At 39.0% G+C, this 18,606-nt stretch overlaps 2 protein-coding genes across 3 annotated transcripts; one reads left to right on the top strand and one right to left on the bottom strand.

The window, feature by feature from the left end:
- Positions 1 to 587: 587 nt before the first annotated feature.
- On the bottom strand, positions 588 to 3,344 carry arl2 (ADP-ribosylation factor-like 2). The gene is made up of 5 exons (XM_041780182.1): positions 3,184 to 3,344; positions 2,817 to 2,927; positions 2,378 to 2,540; positions 1,213 to 1,293; positions 588 to 1,094 (listed from the first exon to the last, which is right to left on the bottom strand). Exons 1-5 carry the CDS (start codon positions 3,246 to 3,248, stop codon positions 960 to 962), a joined length of 555 nt encoding a protein of 184 aa, XP_041636116.1. The 5' UTR covers positions 3,249 to 3,344; the 3' UTR covers positions 588 to 959.
- A 1,809-nt stretch (positions 3,345 to 5,153) lies between these two features.
- On the top strand, positions 5,154 to 16,843 carry batf2 (basic leucine zipper ATF-like transcription factor 2). Of its 2 annotated transcripts, XM_041778898.1 has the most exons (4): positions 5,154 to 5,485; positions 6,818 to 6,937; positions 11,026 to 11,613; positions 15,790 to 16,843. In XM_041778898.1, exons 1-4 carry the CDS (start codon positions 5,396 to 5,398, stop codon positions 15,919 to 15,921), a joined length of 930 nt encoding a protein of 309 aa, XP_041634832.1. In that variant the 5' UTR covers positions 5,154 to 5,395; the 3' UTR covers positions 15,922 to 16,843. The 2 variants fall into 2 exon arrangements, with proteins under 2 accessions (XP_041634832.1, XP_041634831.1); XM_041778897.1 differs by having other exon boundaries at positions 11,026 to 15,910.
- Positions 16,844 to 18,606: the final 1,763 nt, after the last annotated feature.

Genomic DNA, 18,606 nt, shown 5'->3' with positions numbered 1-18,606 from the left:
AGGGAATATGCCTGTGAAATTATGACTAAAATGCCAATATTTAAGTCGTCCCTAATGTTGAGGTGGTGTACAGCTTAGTGCACACAGATGAATTTAAATTGTGATAGATAAATTAAATTTCCTTTGGCTTAGTTGCACAGCACAATTCATTCTGGAGAATGAAATTGCTGACTTTACAGTGATAAAAACAGGGAACTTTTGTACTTAAATTTGTTAAAGTGATGATTGAATTTACAATAAGGCAAATTGCCTTTTTTTCAGCCAACTTATTTTCCTATCTTTTTTTTTTTTTTTTTAAAGTGATTCAGTCTTCAGGGATGCTGCAATTGGCAATGTCTTTAAGCAGTAATGCATGAATTTCTTAAAAATTAAAGTATAAAATTAAACATTGACAAAATTGCCTCAAACTTATAACATCGAAGTTTACTGTGATTTTGGTTTGTTTGGGTCAAGTGAGACAGCTGATGCATGTCCTGTCACAACTGTGCAGCTAGAACATGTTTCAGAAAGTGTTTGCATGACCTGTTAACTGAAATAAGGAAACCTCAATTCAGAATATATTTACATTTATTACAGACATGCTTTAAGAAAAGAGGCACAAATCAACCAATGGTCTGCTGCAACAAAAGTTTTTAAAGTAAACAAAAACTGCAATCAAGTTAGATCATTACTATGTGTATGTGTATACTACGTGAAAGCAACCTACTGTTTTAATGTGTTCATTTACTCAACTGAGCAAAGTTTTCACATTTAAAGGCTTTTCCTGCTTTATGCCCTATTGAGACATTTTAGCACATAAAAATCCAGGTGGAATCTGCAGTCACAGACAGGCAGCACCAATATCGGAGCTGGTCATCCAACAAAAAAAAAAAGGCTTAATCTTCAGAATCCAATGATGCTGTTAACTTGTCTGTGTTTCCCATATGGAGGTTTAAAAAAAAAAAAAAAAAATCATACTCTCAGTCAGTGGTAAAGATCCTTGCAGCGATATCCTCTAATAGCCAGTCCACTCCAGCTAACAAATTCTCTCCTGTTACTGCACTGCAACCAATGATGCACCAGTGATGAGTTTTGATCTGATCTAGGGCCAACGCCTGCAGGGAACACGGATAAGTTATAGAGTTATGAACAATTTTTAAAAGCAAATCACTGATCTTAAAATGATCTCTCAATGCAGGTAAAATGTCACTGTAATGTGGATTTTATACGTACCTCTCTTATTGCCTCTTTTGACAATGCTCCTGGTAAATCCTGTTTGTTGGCAAACACCAGAAGAGTTGCACCGGCTAACATCTGCATGGAGTACCAAACGCATTTAATTACTAAAGTTGATATTAAAGTTAGACAGTAAATACATATTTTACACTGAAGCTTCAAACATTAAAGACGATGAAGACTGCTCCACTGCTGTAAATCAGCATTATTGTTGTCTTATCATATTGGCACGTGGTAAATCGATGGAGTTGAGCATGTATAGTGCTTTCTGTCTTTAGAAATTATCAACTGCACATCACTTCAATCAATCTGTCTCCCACACATAGTCTACACTCAGTCGTGCTGCTCTAATAGAATTGCCAGTGTTTATTTTTGTCTATATTATCACCATCACATGTGAGAGGAACAGTGCAAGAGAGATTAATGTCTGCTGGAGGTTCCTCTCTCTTCTTAGTTTACTGATTGATATTGGTTTCATGTTAAACTTATATATATTTTTTAAATGTACGCTCCTTATTGGGAATTATTTCTTCTTCTGCCACCTATACATTTGTATTTAATGCATGCCATTTTACCACACAGTAATCTATTAATGTATCATAAAAATAATCATTCAGGTATTTAAAGAAATATTGTTTGGTTTGAAGACATTTGATCTGTACTCTATGTTAGTTGCACATTTTTTTCTGTCTATTTGGCTCTTGGGAAGGGCAAGGTTGAGTACCACTCAAACAGCATATTGCCCCATGTTAGGAGATGCAAATTTATTGAAGTGTAAAAGACCTCCAGTCAATACTTCTTGTTCTACGTGGCAGTGAAATAATTTCCTGGTCCATAACATCCCTGGAGAAGCAGTTTAACAGTAGACCATTGTTTTTTTCTGCCTCACTGTGGTTTGCTCAAGCAGGATGAGCCTGAAATGTCATTATTAACTTGTAATAAATAAGTCTTAAGTTTGCTGATATGATAAAATGATGATGCAGATGTGCAAAAGCTTTAACTTTGAGCTTTGTCAGATCTGTTTAAAGAGAAGAAAACAATGCTAATTTCAGATTTATTATGACTATTGCTTAAAAGAGAGAAAATGGAGCAATCTGACAACAGGCCGAAATCAAACACTGATCATATTATGTGCTTGTCCATAGCTCTGATTGTACTGTACCTCCTCCTGCAGCAGTGAACTCAGCTCATGTCTGCAGTCCTCCAGTCTCAGTCGGTCAGCGCTGTCCACAACCCACACCAGACCATCTGTACTCTCAAAGTAGTTCCTCCAGTAGGAGCGCAGTGACTTCTGACCTCCTACATCCCAAATGTTCAATTTGAACCTTGAAGAAAGACAGGGAAACAAAATGAGAGGTGTTAAAGCATCCGTTTTAACTAGTGAGTAAAAAAAGCGCCGGTAATAGTGATAACATTTAAGATTACTTTGGTCAGTCAGTGTCCCAGTATGCCACTGCAGTAAGGGATACATTTCATTCACTGCTACTGTGTCAGAGGCTCTACCTAGTCATAAAAAGCTTGGACGTGAATACAAAATGTGTGTGAAGTAAATTGCAAATTCTTATCGGCACTTGTGGTCAAAACTGACAGGAGTGTGTTACCCTCTGTGCTCCAAGGTTTTAATATTGAAGCCCAGTGTTGGTGAAATGGTGCTAACATCCTCTCCATTGAACTTTTTCAGGATGGTCGTCTTCCCCGCGTTATCCAGACCTCTACAGACCAGAGTTAAAGATTAACAACCCATAAAATAGCCTGTTTTCTTTAGGACAGTTACAGTCATTTAGTTAACTAGGTATAGCGTTAAATAGTCAGCAAAGCATGATAATGCACCAAATGCGCAAAACAACTTCACAACCAAACAACCGATACCTAACATTAGACATCCTATCACTTATTGTTTACAGCTCTTATTTTACTCATGCTACCTCTCCAGCTAAGCTAGTTAATACACTATAACAGCAAGGATACAGCATTAGCAGTCGCATTTCCCGCTCCTTCTGCTTCATCTTCTTCAAAATCGTCAGCAAGCCCATGGTGATGGAGTCCTGAGTAACTTTAGTTTGACAAAGTAGGCTTATTGTAGAGTAATACTTTAGTACGAGGTCGTTTTATCATCCAGAAGCGGCATTATGAACCAGGAAGAAGCTATACATAATCCCGCCCATCCTTGTTAGCAATTGGACCGTTTCATGAAGGACACGTTGATTGGTTGAGGGAAAGATTTGAGCCCTCTAATTGGTCAGTCAGCATGTTAAGGTGTGGTCGTAGTGTGGATGCTCTGCTCCTCTATGTAGCTTTGGCGCCCTCATGTGCCAATTAAGAAAAATAACAATGGACTTCATTGACTTGGGTACTTTTTTTGCATCATTCCTAGAAAGTTTCGAAATAACCGGAACTAGAAATAAAAACGGGCACTACTTAGGCATTTAATATGCATGGTGGAGAAACATTCAGGGAAAAACAAACTGGATTAATTACATTTAACAAGCATATACTGTATATATGTTTCGAAAACCTTCAGAATTCAGTTTAATATGTTAATCTAATGGCCTTGTAAACTTGACCTTAAAGACGTTTAGACTATCATTCCCTCTGTGCCACGAATATTACAAGCACTTTTTTTCTCAGCATATTCAGTGTGGAAAAAAAAGCTGAAATGTTTAGTAAAACGTTTAAAGATTATCATGTGGGTTTACTGTTAATTTTACGTATTTAAATGAGATGACAACTGTCCATCGAATTCAGTTAGCAGATAATTTTGTCTTCACATACACTTGAGACGTCGACAGGTTGGCAGTAAGGACGTCCCCTTGCCCAAAGGCACCCACTAAGAGCTGTTCAGGACTGATCAGGAATTGAACCAATAATATTTCGTACTGCTATGTAAACCACCTTGGCACCAGTACTGGTGCTCTTCTTCCTTGATTATACCTGCTGACCACAAAAGAATTGCTGTCACCTACTGAAGCCTGTATGAAATCCAACTTGTTCTGTGTTTCATTTGAATTCACCCACATTTATTTTATTTATCTGTTATGAAGAAAGGTTCAAAACATGAGAAAGTGGGTAAAATCAAGTAGATTTGTCCTTATAAAACTAAGGGAAAAATCTTCTTTTAGAGTGCAGTCCATAGCCTAAACCATTAATTTGGTTAATTAGTTTAGTCATTGGTATGATTTTACTTTCTATAAAAGGAGAGATGCTCGTCCAAGAAACTTCACCAGATATTTCATAATTTCTTGCTGAAAACCAGTAAAAGCTGTCAGGGGGGCTTGGTCGTAAATTTCCTGACACCCTTGAGAAATTCCCTTCACGCGAAGAGGAACTTCTTTCTATGGTTGTCGGGTCCCAAAGATTTCCTGCCCCCATACATACTTTCCCATTCATTTGTTGTGTTGCGTTCACGTGCTATCGAAAACACAAGGTTGCGATACAGACTGGGGTTGACCATTCACCGAAGAAGACAAAATTGCTCTAGAATACAACAAGAAGTGTTTAACGTGCCTTTACGTTGGATTATCAAAAGCAGAAAATTACCGACTGTAAACAACGAAAAATCACATTGAGTCGAAATTCTCTTTCAAAACAGCTAAACCGAAGAAACGCCAGCAACGTAGTCCGGGTGTTTTGTGCGCAGTTTTCTCGTTTTGTTGGCTCAAGAAGGCTCCAAAATGATATCGGTGAGTAAAAGATAACCTGTTTCATATTCAAACATTTCTACTTGAGGTTGCACAGAGTAGGAAACCCGTTGTTACCTACTCCAATGAATGCAGCACAGCTTTCGCCGCTCTTGCTTAGCAATGGGTCATTTTAAAAGAAAGAGAAACTGAAAGTAGCCCCAGCATCATGTTGCATCATCGACATCCTGGTGTCAACCCCCCCCATTCAAAAGCTATCAGACCCACCTGTTGAGCGCCTCATTCCGCGTTACACATTTACAGACTCAACAAGTTACCAAGCAACAACTGTACTTTCGTTTGCATTACCCTGCAGGCGATCTGCATTTTTTTGCTTTCCCACTCAAGCCACTTACAGTTTACTCTAAGTTACAGAGAGATGTGCTGACAGTGCGACAACTTCTGGATTTGAATGGCATCGATTGTATCTAAAGGCACGGTGCATGTATGATCCATGCTGTGTGAAGATCCGCCAGCGAACCAAGTCTGCTGCTTAGGACGAAATGTCCCCGTTATTCATGGATGCCGGGTACATGACCAGCAGTCCCGAGTCCATGTCTGCTGAGGAGAATCACAGCAGCAACGCTGGATCGGTGAGAAAACTTTTTCAATCAGTAATAATAATAGAGCATAACATGAATCAATCATAGATTTCAAATGTTTTGATACAGCAGTTGTTTAAAAAGCAGGGTGAAAGGTTAAGTGGTTAAACAATACTATTGAGATATACTTTTCTGTAAATTTGTGTAGAAAAACCAACTAAGTTGACAGCGAGACCTCATATGATTCATTCATCAATATTTATGTAATTTTGACAAACGGTTTTACACAGAAGTTCTTTATTACAAAAGTTGGTTAGCTATTATTGTCGTAAAATATCATTCAAATCAACACAACCTACTTGCATTACTTTTAAAAAAGTCTAATCAGCGTTACCTGTGGGTGTTGATCTACCCCCTTAGCCAACATTTATCTTGTGTCCCAGCACCTGTGATATTTTTAATCTCACCTCCTTTATTGATTTAATGCCAAATAGGCAACAACTGCTTAGAATTGAACCAGGGTGTTAAACTAGGGTGTTAAAATTTGCTTAAAGTTTACTATCCCAGATTACACTTGTTTTATCAGGATAAAACATGGCATCTTTTCAGTGCTGTCTGACTTGATCCCTATTCTGTATCCTGCTGTCAGCTCAGTTTTTTTGGGACAGTTTACTCCCATTCATGTTTCTTTATGTAATTCACACCCTGTGAGGAGTTAAGGAGTAGTCTTGCTGTGATTCAAAACTTCCAGGGAAATCTGTGCGAGCGCTATAATTAAGGGGAAAAAGTGACTGATATTTCTCCCCAGCAACAGTTGAAGGGATGAACTCATGATTTAAAGACAGTTCACTCCTTTTCTTTTAGAATGCCTTCACTGGAAGTTACTTCGGATAGAAGTGGAATAATACAAATGTAGAGTTCAGTTAGGAAAATTGTTTAATTCAGACAATATTATATAAATAAAAGCTTAAGATAGAGATGTTTGATGCAGACATATTTAAAGCTTTAAAGGTCTTACCAGAGAAGTTGAAAAGACAACTTTAAATCCAAACTTGCTTCTCAGATTTGTGTTTACTTTACTCTGGCTCTTCTCCTGATTTCAATATCACGCGCTTAAACACCCAACACCAACTTCCTGCTTTAATTGGGAGTGCACATGTAATTTCATGTGATAGATTTAGCTATCTCATGACCCCTGTGAGTAATTAAAATGCTAAGAACATTATTAGTCATCAAGAGATCCCATTGTAATCAAGTTAAACCTGAAAATGATTTCTCCAGTGAAATCAAAAGTTGAGGTGTGAGGGTGTTCACTCACTAAACATAGAGGTGTGTTAAAGCCCTGCATGTGAATGTGGCTGACTGTCTTTTTGGTTTGCACAGGAGAGAGAAGGAGAAGGACAACTGGTGGGAAACAGAGGGGCAAGAAGGCAAGAGAAGAACAGAGACGCTGCAAGGAAGAGTCGCAGAAAGCAAACAGAGAGAGCCGACGAACTTCACGAGGTTCGGTCTCCTTATCTTCATTCCCTCCTTTGCTTGTGTCTTGTCTCTACTACAGCATACTGTAACACACACCCACACAGGCTGCTGGATGTGTTGCATGTGTCTTGTGTAATCTGACTGCGTGCTCTGAGCGTTTCTTGTAAGTCCTCTGCTTTAGGAGAAAGGCTATCCCCCTCACTGCCCTCCCCTTTAGCCCATCCTTTCCCACACACAGCCACACCTCTTTGCCCTTTTTCCCCCAGAGTCAAATTCCACATGTGGTTTTCCATGGAGAGTTTTTTTTTATAAAGCTTAACCTGTCCTGTCTTACACTCTTTATGTGAACTGTGAATACATTTCAATTTCATTTTCAATTTTAAAACATCTCCCAAGAGTGCTGGCAAATTGAACACACTCAATAAAGACTTATAAAGGGCACAATAGGATGATTGAAGTTCAGCCTTTAAACAAGATATAACCAAACACAGATAGAGTTTTATCCACAGCAGTTTTCTGTGAACAATTTTTCTCAGGAAAGCTAAAAATAGCTTGGCATTAAGGGATACTTAATTATTAGGGTTCTTGTTCAGAGTTAGGTGAGAACAGTGATTACAGTTTCCTACAGGCTTTATGAAAGCTGTCTTTAGCTTATTCTTATAAAATTCAATAAAATAAGAAAAAAACCCTCTTTCTCTCATAATAGTTATCTTATTTCTACATGATGATCTTAATCTCACTTACATGAATTTTACCTTTCAGTTCTTACTTTTTAATTTAATTTTATAGTTTTATCATGTGTTAGTGATTTTTGGCTCATATTTAAGAAATTAATCTTATGAACTGGCCTCATTTCTGACTGTTTTCCCTTTCTATTTAATTTTTACTTTTTATCTCCTATTTATACTTTTTTATCCTGATTATCACTCAATAAATTTGGCAAGCCAAACTGAAACTTATTAAAACTAAAGACAACTTTGGTTGGGGCTTCAATCCCCATCTCCTGCAGTCACGTGTCAGTGTATCTGTGGACAGGCCTATTAACGTTTGGATGTGTATGAATGGAATTTTGATGGCCACTATATAAATTGAATTCTCCATCAGTGTGTAAATGGGTAAGTGTGGTCAGAGTAATAGAAATATGCAGCACAAGTTCAAGTACATCTACCATTTTCAGCCCTAATTTCTACTTTTCACTATTTTTTTATTTTCCTTTTATATAGCAAGAACTTCAGGATCAATTTCATGCAAGGCTAGGCCATACAGAATCATTATAAAACCAATCTAAGAGACACAGAATGGCAATATCACTATTTTAAAACAAGGATTAAACACAAAGGGCATTTTCAGATACTATGCACAGGTCCCTGTCACCACATTCTCTTAAAGTCTCATACGTTTGTGGAGCGATATCAGTGGTCAAACCCTAACCCTGGTCTAAAGTAAGATCTTCTGTAAGATTGTTCCATGCCCACAGGGCATTGAAGGAAATACCAGTTTTTGCCAAATCTGTCAAAACTCAAGGTACTGTAAGATTGACATCGATTCTTTTTATTTCTTTGATTTTTGGTTTAAAAGCATCATAATTAGGAAACCTCTCTGAGATGCTCTTTCACCACGCTCATTCTCTGACAATTACACAAGACAATTAGTAATCCTGAAATTTAGGAAGTTCAAATTTCCACGAAAGGTTAGATTAGGTAACCGGACATGCCTGGTACACAGTTCCATGAATCCACTGCTTAGGATATATTTCACTTTCCTTAGAAAAATCTCCCTTACAATGTGTTTGGGAAGGGCAGGACTTTTAAAAACTTCTCGAAAGGTGATTGGACGACTGTTGTGTCTGTTACATTCACAACAGGCCAGTCAGACAAGACAAAATGAGGTAGCAGGCAAGCACAACTCTGGTAAATGGGCTTGAGCTTGTGTAACGCTTTTCTAGTCATCTGACTACTCAAAGCGCTTTTACACTGCAGGTCGTTCCTACACATTCACATACAGATTACAGAAGTTTCTATGGAGAATTGGTCATTGGTATTAGCTTGCTTAGTCTTGCTCAAGGACACATGTGAAGGCAGAATCTGGGGAACAGACTCATAACCTTTTAATTGCAGGGCGACCTACTCTACCTGAGTCTCTTGGGAGTATCCTGAGCTCGACAGGCAGGCGCTACCAAAGTTTATGAATGATGGAACTTGTTGATGGATAAAACTCATGCTGATAGAAGTGCAAAAACATGTCCTTCAAGAGAAATGTTCAGTGTTGCTCTTTGCTCTAGTGTAGCTAAAGAAATGTAGCCCAGTTCTTATAAAATTGCTGCAATACTGTAACTACATCCAAGCTAATCGCTACACTGGTGGTAGCCATTGTACATACCGGCTTACAGTGCTACTATACCCCGCCTGTAGTTATTGCAAACTCATGCCAAAGCAGGTCAGAAAAAAGTGCGAACACATCTTTTCTGTCATGAAAAGCTTATTTGCTTATTTAATAAAGAAATATGGTCCAGTTCTCATAAAACTGCAGCTACAGTATAGTTACATCCACGCTAAACGCCACACAGGTGGAAGCCATTGCTAATGACTTCCAGTCTAACTACACTCCACTTGTACCTACTCCCTCATTCTCCTCAAGCGTCTGTTGTCAGACCTGCATTCAGATTGGAGCTTTGGAAGATGGATGTGCCTGATAATAGACATGGTATCTGGCCAATTACAGTTGAAATGTTTACACAGGTAAACACACAGTTTAAAATTTTAAGTGTCGCCTGCTTGTAGCTAAAGTAACAGGTAAACTCATGTACAACTCTAAGCCATGACTATGTCTCAATTTTCACATCCATCAAATATGTTGCATCACTCTCGTTATGACATTCAAACCTTGAGAATCTCACAGTTGAACATGTTTCTTTTGAGAGTAATTTGCTGTGCTGTTCTTTTCAAACCCCACTCTTATAATCAGTTGGATGAAGGGGTGTTGAACTGGTGGGTGTGTCTTCAATGGAAAGAGTCCAGACTTTCACTTTCTTTTTCCTCTCTTACTGTTCTGCTCACTGGTGTTCAGGGTGATTCTGAAGCTTTGTGGCCACAACACACGATACACGACACGACAACTCGGTCAGCAGAGTCAGCAGTTAGTTTACAGGATCAGCACATGTGAAACACAAGTGCAAAGAACTTGTGCTTTGACCGAGACTCTGTGACCTCTGTCACTGTTTATAGTATCTTTGTGTAGCCCTACTGACAGGAAAACACATTTCCTATTTGGGCTGGTAGCACAAGGTCATTGTTGCTAGAAAAAGGGTTTTCAGATTATACCTATTGTTGATGAGACAGTAAACTAGGCTTTTTGGGTTATTGTAAATTTCTGCTTTGTTAAAGTTAGATTTCAGAGGAGGATATTAAAAACAAAGCCATAGAAACATGCTTCATTTATTATTAGTAGTATCATCTTACATTCTCCACTGCCAGGATTCACCATTCTAGATAATTTTTACCACAAGGTTAGATGTTTTCGCGATAGAACCCTACTTTTTTTGTACAAAGTACAACATCTTGGGGAAAAAGTAAGAGATATTGTTATGTCTACATGGAGCACCAAAGTGAACACAAACCCAAAAGCTTCTCACACAGGAAAAAAAAATGTACAAGTCCTTAGAGCACAGTGTTTATGAGGGTTTAAAGCTCAAGTTAGATTCTTTATTTTTCAAATTAAACATGCAAACTCTGCTCTGATCAGCAGGGTGTCGCCTCTAATGCTCTCCACCACCTACCCTCTCTGTCCATGCTGAGCTTGCAGTACTGTCCTGAAAGAGCAATATTTCAGTTCTCCTTTGAGGATCTAACTCATCATCCATCCTCTATTACAGCCCCCGAGAAGAGTCTAAAAGGAGTGTCATTATCAACTGCTTGGATAGTGTTTCATTAAACACAAGTGAGGCCTGGTGATGATATATGTCTTTAATCAGTTTTTATGGCTGAAGATGGCCACTCTTAGGGATAATAAAGATAAACCTGACTCATGTGAGCATATCTGACCCCCTTATGTTTACCTCTCTCTTTTTCAACCATGCTAACTCTGAACCCCTGTTCTTTCTCTCTTCTTTCCAGGAGCTGCAAAGTCTGGAGCGATCAAATTCAGCGCTTCAGAAGGAGATTGCCTCATTAAAGAAAGAATTCCACCACTATACCACGGTTCTGGAGTGTCACGAGGCTTCCTGCACCCTCAGAGCCTCTGCAGCCACCTCGACAAGCTACCTCTCAGTCTCCTCTTCTGGTGACTGTCGAACCCCCTCCAGCTCTCTTCAGCACTCAAGCTCCACTCAAGCTACTGCCCCCTCATCCTCTACCTCCTTGACCGCCAGGCTTGGCCTTGACTGTGCAGAAAGCTCTCATCTCACTTCTTCAACTTCTGCTCCACCGGCTACATCATTAGAATCATCTGCTCAGCTTTTCACTCCCTCCAGCTCTGTTACTAACCCTTCCTCTGCGCCTTTCTCTACTGTCCCTTCTCCTCACTCTTTGTTTTGCAAAGATCCTCCATCCTTAACTCCACCAAGGATGACAAAATCTATGCCAGTCTGCACCAGCCTCATTTCAAGCTCAGTGCCCTCTAGTTACATCAGGACACCTGATCAGCCAAGCACAATCCATGAAAGTTCTCCATTATCAGAAAAGGCATGTTCCTCTACTCATACGGTGGGTGCCTTTCAAGCCTCCTTTGCATCCCCTTCATTGAATGCATTGCCACCTTATTCCTCTTCAGTGCCACAGCTTCATCCAGGAAGCTTCAAAGAAAATTCAGTCAACCCAAGTCCAGTGTGTTGTCTTTCATTATCAACGCCACAAAATCCTGCTCTTCAGTCCCACTCGGTTTCCCCTCAGCCATCTTTTCCCGTACAGGCGAGCTATAGTCAACACAATACAACCACTTCTATGCCGCTACTTTCCCTGCTCACTAACCCAGCCCCTGTAAATGCCTCCCAGACTACCTCCAACAGCTTTGAAGGTCCTCCCTCTGATGCCCCACTCCCACTTCAACATTCAGGGGATCCTACAATGGATTCTCTTTCTGAGTTCCTGGAAAAAAACGAATGGATACTAGGGATGCACGATAATTATCTGTTCCGATAAATTATCAGCTGATATTGCATATATTTAACAGATTTTTATGATCCCCATAATGAAATATTAACCGATAAAATCCACCAATAATAAAGGCGTTTGTTTGCTTTCTCACGAGACTACACATTGCAAAACAGTAGGTGGCACCGCAGTACGAGACCCGCTATTAAGCACCAGAGAAAAAGAGGAAGCAGCCTCAGTGCTAAGAGGCTTAAGCCTTTATGCTTCTGCGTCATGTCGACGGCGTAGCTATGTGTAGCCCTCTGCATTGATGTGGACCCCTACGCTGTAGTCTGACGTGCACCTCCAAAAAATCCTAACTATGCATCGCGGCGCTGCGGACCGCAAGGGCTGTGATTAGTCCGCTCAAAACGTCATTCACCTGTTCTCAGCCTCGACTCGTTTAGTGGTCGTACAGACCACCTCCGCAAACGTCTTCCCTGTTGCCTGCGCTTCAACATTTGCAACAAAAGAATTTGTTCATCGATATTGATGAGCTACAACTCTAAACATACCTGCTCCACCTTGGTCGCCATTGTGACCGAGGTGGACTGGGAGCATGTGACCGGAAGATAAACAAGGATTCAGATGTGACCCCTCTGAAACCACACACACACACACACACACACAGCCACCCTCCCCCTAGTGGCATGGTGGTGAATTGCAGAGTGAAACGTTCCCTCAACGCAGAACTTCGAATGGTCAACGACGGTGCCGTCAACGCAATGCAGAAGCATAAATCAGGCTTAACAACACAGTGGAGTTATTCAGTATTTATGGGGAGGATAACACGACAGTTTGTAGAATTTGACCTTTAAAGGTCCCAAAGAGTGGCAAGAAGTCATTTAAAAGTCTTCATTCTAACGGCGTTAAAACGACGCGGCAGTAACTGCTAGCCTCAGCTGTGGGCATTAGGACCAAGCAAAAGGCGAAAGGTTAACAATAACAAAATCAGTCTGACAGTCTTCTGATCCACCGCTGCTTTCATAGACGTATCCCTGCCTGCTCTGTTTGATGTGGTTTCATTCAGTCTGATCAACGTTAGGATCAGAAGTTTAGCCACAGACTACCGTGTAACATTTGAACCTGTCTCTGATATGACTTATTTCAGTGAATATTTTTAATCTTTATGTAAAACATCAGCTCTCTTTAATTCTGACTTAAACAGTAAAAAAAGAGACCCCCAAGCATCTCTGTTTGTTAAGCATGACAGCCTGCTATCATTTGATTTTATGTCTGATTTGACATAAGTCAGCTGAATTCTTGTTTAGTTGATTTGAAATGTCAGATTTGACCACTTGACAAGATACTTTAATTCATTTCAAGGGAAAACCTTTCAGTTGTTTGTGTATGTTGTACTTGGTACACAAATGTTTAACTAAAAAAAGTTAACTATGATAACAGTTACAAAGTCAGAATTGTTTTTTGAAAAACACAGGTGATACTAGTTAGAATTAGTTATAAATATCTTTGCTCACTAAACTTTAACCCCTTCTTACCCCCAGATGTGCATAAATACATAAAATTAACTTCTTTTGTTAAAACAACAGTTGAAAAAAATGATCGGTTCTTATCGAATATCGGCCATCAGGAGTAGGAAATTATCGGTTATCGGTTAAAAAAATGCTTATCGTTCATCACTAATGATACAACAGTGAACATATTCAGCAGCACTACATTTCATATAGCAAGGATGACCAAATCCACTGTGGCAGGATTGGTTTTCAATTCACATATATTATATTTAAATATTTATCTTGACTGGATTAACAAACTTGTTAGTTCTCAGCCAAGATGATACAGAGACAAGTCCGATGACCATGGATGTTTTTGTCTTTCCTAAAGGAGCAACAGCCTGTTTGGAAACACTGAACTTAGCTGCTACATCAGCATCTTTGGAATTATGGCACTGAAAGCTGATACACTTTTCTGTCTTACATCTGTATGAAAAACTGGACATGTTCAGTGCCAAACCAATGCATAGTTGCTCATATGACTGATAACTTTGCCTTTTTAGGGATGCCTCTGCGCTGATGCTATCCCCCTAATGCAGTGGTTTTCAACTGGTCAGGCATTGGGACCCACCACCTCCTCCTTAAGAGAAAGAACGACCCAAACCCCCCCCCAAAAATCATTTATTTCATGAATGTTGGTTAATAAGTATTCTTGGCTACAAAACAAATGTTCACGTTTGGACCCTAAATAGAAAAACAGACAAAACAAACATGTTAGAGAAGCACATTATTACAGAAAGATTTGCAAATGTACATATTATTTTACTCCATTTTCTCCAGATTGCATGGAAGTTTGGAAAGTTCTCGAAGAATTTCCCTGTTAACTTGGGTAAACCAGCTTTATTTCCCAACAAAAGGGAGATAAATAGATAGAAATCTTGAAAAAAATACTAAATTTTACTTCTAATCATAGAAAAACCTAAGAAATACATGCATGAAACTACTGTATGCCCACTTAGAGCTTCTGTAGATAAAGTTTTTGTCACATTTTTTCCCCGGGCAGATATTCGCGACCCACCAGTTGAGAACCACTGCCCTAAGAAGTTAATATTTTTCAATCCTTCAGCTGCTAAAATTTGTAACTTTGCTAATCACTGAGCTTCTGCCCTTGTTTACTGACCATGAAGATGAAATGTGAAACATACATGGGATAAAATCCTGCAGCAAGCAAGCTTTTGAGTTTGAACATTTTAGGCATTATACTTTCATTTGTTCAGAATTGAAGATCTAAATAACTGACTCAACAATTGAAAAACATAACTTGTAATTTCAGTCAGGGTGGAGTACTCACTTCCCTGCAACTTCAAGGAAATGTCTTTAGGACAGACTTCTATTTTGGCATCTCTGAGTGAACAGTATGAGTGACCATATGCCTACTATTCCTCTTTTCTGCTATTCTTTTCACCTTGTGCTGGATTGCACAACTGAAAATGCTCTTGCATATTTTACAGCTACTAAAATGAATTTATTATTTTTTCAATCAAGACAGAAGTTCAGTCCATTTGTTGATTCAGTTTTTGATCTGATTCTTTTTTTTTTTCCCTGCAGTAAATAAAAAAAATACAGTCATGTGCATACATTTTAGGCAGGTAGGGCAGCAAGGATTTATCATGGGGCCTGAAGGGCTGGAGGGTGTAGAGGTGGGTGGCCAGAGTCAAGTCAAGTCAAGCTCCATGCATGTCAACAAATGCGCCATTTGGCAGCCACGGTCAAGCTTGACTGCATCTCTTTTGTCCAGGATTTTTCACCCCAGCTAATACGCCCAGAAACAGCTGGCAATTTTCCCTCTTTGGGACATCCACAGCATGACCAGGGGCTCGTTGCAACCCTACTACTCGCCTGGTACCCTAGGCTGGTACCCTTGGTGCCCAACCTGGGGCCGTGGAATTCAGGTGGGGCTGCAAGGCTCTGTTTGCTTTGAGGCTGTTAAAGTAAGATTTGCGAATATTAACTAAAAACACAATAAAACACTTAATAATTGTTTATACAGAGGTCTTTTGGTAAGAACATTTGGGGTTGTGGCTATTTTGCTTGGATTTGAATAGTAAATATAATTCAAATTGAAGTTAATTTTTGACTGCAGTGCATCAGTTTTTCTTGCACATCAGTCCAAAATTTTCCAAAATAGGGGGGGCTCAAAGGAAAAAAAGGTTGGGAACCACCACCCTAAGTCTTACTTGTTCACCACAACCATTCCGTACTCTGCCCTAAAGGTGTGCACTGTATTTTTTTCTAGACATTATCTTCCCATGCCATGGTGATATGCCAGGACATCCGGAGTGCACGGCGGGTTGTGTTAATCCTCCTCCCCCCTGATTGTGCCCTCAGGTGGCTGACTTGCTACATCTACACCTTACTTCAGCCTTGATTTTGGCCTGAACATGCCTAAAGGATCTGCACAGTACTATCTTTATCTACCTTTCTTCTTCACTTAAAGAAACAGAATGATACCAGCTCTACTTGCTCTAAAATAGATATTTTAACAAGAAAACTTGAAAGGATGCATTAACAACCACACAAAAGTGAGTACTGCACTCATTAATCCCTGAGATACAGCAAAGGGACAAATAAAAATGTGTCCTCTGATACATGGAGATACTTTGTCTATCTTTATTAATTTTCTATGATATCTATTTTTGGTAACCATAAACAGATTCTTTAAAAACAGGTAGAATACAGCTAAGGCATAGCTTACTGTTGCCCATCAAGGGTATTGTGGTGTGTGTGAAAATTAGTGCTAAAGACTGTGGGGCCTCCTAGTTGTTAATCTTGCCATTTTTTAATGCACAATGTATGTTACATACTTAAAGACACTTACCTATGGTTCCTGTGTGACCTAAACAGATACGCTTATTAGTAAAATAGCCCTGTTTTTGTATAATGTTGCAACAAGACTGTAAAACTTGACTTTGAGCGATCAGTTTTAAGGACCTGTGTTAGGCAGATGGCTGCACAGGTCCTAAAGAAAGACATGGAAAAGATCCAGATGAGGATCTGGTTTGTAAGGGATGATTATGGAGCCTAAACTGACAGTAGGAGAGATTGTTGTATTGGAGCGACTGCTGCATGTAATGCATAAGCTTACACATAGATAGCTAATTGAATAATTACTGAATCAAGATTTCGTAGATATGTAGCTGGGCTTCTGATCCACAGTTGTTTTGCACAGAAATGTGTTTTTCAGAGGACTTTTGTGTTGATTGTATATTCACGCTTAATATGTTGAGGTATAGGGAACAAATGAGACCTCACTTAAGGCAAAAGATCATTATTTTGTGTGAAATTTTATGTTTGTGGTAGTTATTGATATGTTTGTATATCCTGTGCATTTGATTTAGGCAGTGTATTTATGTTTTATCATATCTTGCAAATAAAGACATTTCAGTAAAGCCTTCTTCATTTGCTTTCGTAAAATTACACTCATACGCTATATGAAATTAAACTCATTTCACTCACCAGGCAAAAGAAAAAACAGTGCAATGATGAATATCCTAAACAAATGGTGACTAGTTGTGTCTGAAGGTCTTTGGTGGTTTGACTCTTTAGGGTAATTTAAAGGCATTTTCATATCCATTTTGCAGTAAATGTAATTCTGAAAGTGGTGATTACTTTCATTGTTGAGTTGCATATTGTGTATGAAATATCTATTTTTGGTATTCCACTTTATTTAAACCTTACATGCCTACTTCTTGGTCCCCCAGATATTCACATCATAAAAGCCAACCATAGGAGTCTACTTTCTCTCCTAACCTTTGCAGCAAGGAAGGGTACTCTACTTTTCTGACACTTTCCCACTAAGAAGTTTTGGCACAACTTAATTATGGAATGTATTCTAATTAATATTTTACATATATGCTCCACTCCTCTGTAGATCATTTTTATAAGAGTTGGGATCCATATCTACTAAATATAGGACCTATTCTGTCATCTTCAATATTGTATGGATTTGCAACTACATCTTAGTCTCTCTTTAGCCCTGTAATATTTTATTACTACTACCTTCAGGCTTACCTTTTTGTAAATTGTTGATGCCACCTTATTGCAAAGAGGTGGTTGGAATTATAAGGTACCCAGATGTGATGTAGGACTCACATATATATATATATATATATGGTTGCTGAGTCTTCACTCCAGCCAAGGCTGTGTGGTGATTTTCTGTTTTTGCACCACCAACATTTTACTCATGCACACACACTGTACACAACTGATGCATATCATTTATATTTCATAAGGCTTATGCTCAACTTGATACATTTTTTACACTGGAGCAGAGTGCAGACTCTCTGAGCCAGGTTTATAACTACTTATGCAACCCACACAAACTTTTAGCTTTAGTGTTTTGTGTCCACTAGTGATTTTTCAATGTGGGTTATAAAGTAGTGCTCCTTAATAGATTTTATTCTAATTGTTGATAGCATTGTGAATTTCGCTGACTAAAAGTATTAGTCGACAAACTTATTTCCAAGGGACCAGACTAAAAGTAGCTAAAAATAGATCTTTGATGACAAAAACTTACAAAAGACATTTAAATCCATGACATTTATCCACTGTGGCCATCAAAACACAGTGTACCTGTAGCTCCTCTGCCAGGTTTGTGCATAGAACACAGAACTATGATTTGATCCTAAATTAGAAAAGGAGAGCAAATTTTTGACTAAAATGTCATTGTTTTTCACAAAATAAAACTGGACGAAATAGTACTTTTAGTTTACTTTGGCTCAACTTAAATATAAAGGGTAGAAAGTTACTAAAACAAATGAACATTTCTCCCCAAGACTAAAATTACAGATCACTGTAAAAGTTAACACTGATTCACAGGGCATCAATACCGCAAAATGTTTCTTATAGACAATTTCAAAGACTGTTGATCTTTGTATGTTTGTGGTTGGGCCACTCCTTTGATCCTGATTGAAATTTCTCAGAAATTTCCGTGAAGCATACCTCCCCGCTCGCCTCTGTCAAAACAAACAATAACTACTCGACTATTTCTATCTCTCCAGGGGCACAAGACAGGGGTGCCCGTTGTCCCCATTGCTCTTTGCTGTTGCCATCG

This window comes from Cheilinus undulatus, linkage group 22 (assembly GCF_018320785.1).
Source record: "Cheilinus undulatus linkage group 22, ASM1832078v1, whole genome shotgun sequence".
Taxonomy (NCBI): domain Eukaryota; kingdom Metazoa; phylum Chordata; class Actinopteri; order Labriformes; family Labridae; genus Cheilinus; species Cheilinus undulatus.
The sequence above is the reverse complement of the archived record's forward strand: the minus strand, read 5'-3'. Positions and strand labels throughout refer to the sequence as shown.

Excerpts from the sequence above, each read along its gene's own strand:
- arl2 (XM_041780182.1), bottom strand. The coding sequence starts at position 3,248 with ATGGGCTTGCTGACGATTTTGAAGAAGATGAAGCAGAAGGAGCGGGAA. Across the intron at positions 2,928-3,183 it reads GAAATGCGACTGCTAATGCT|AGGTCTGGATAACGCGGGGA; the intron begins GTATCCTTGCTG and ends TCTGGTCTGTAG. Across the intron at positions 1,095-1,212 it reads CAAAAGAGGCAATAAGAGAG|GCGTTGGCCCTAGATCAGAT; the intron begins GTACGTATAAAA and ends TGTTCCCTGCAG.
- batf2 (XM_041778897.1), top strand. The coding sequence starts at position 5,396 with ATGTCCCCGTTATTCATGGATGCCGGGTACATGACCAGCAGTCCCGAG. Across the intron at positions 5,486-6,817 it reads ACAGCAGCAACGCTGGATCG|GAGAGAGAAGGAGAAGGACA; the intron begins GTGAGAAAACTT and ends TGGTTTGCACAG. Across the intron at positions 6,938-11,025 it reads GAGCCGACGAACTTCACGAG|GAGCTGCAAAGTCTGGAGCG; the intron begins GTTCGGTCTCCT and ends TCTTCTTTCCAG.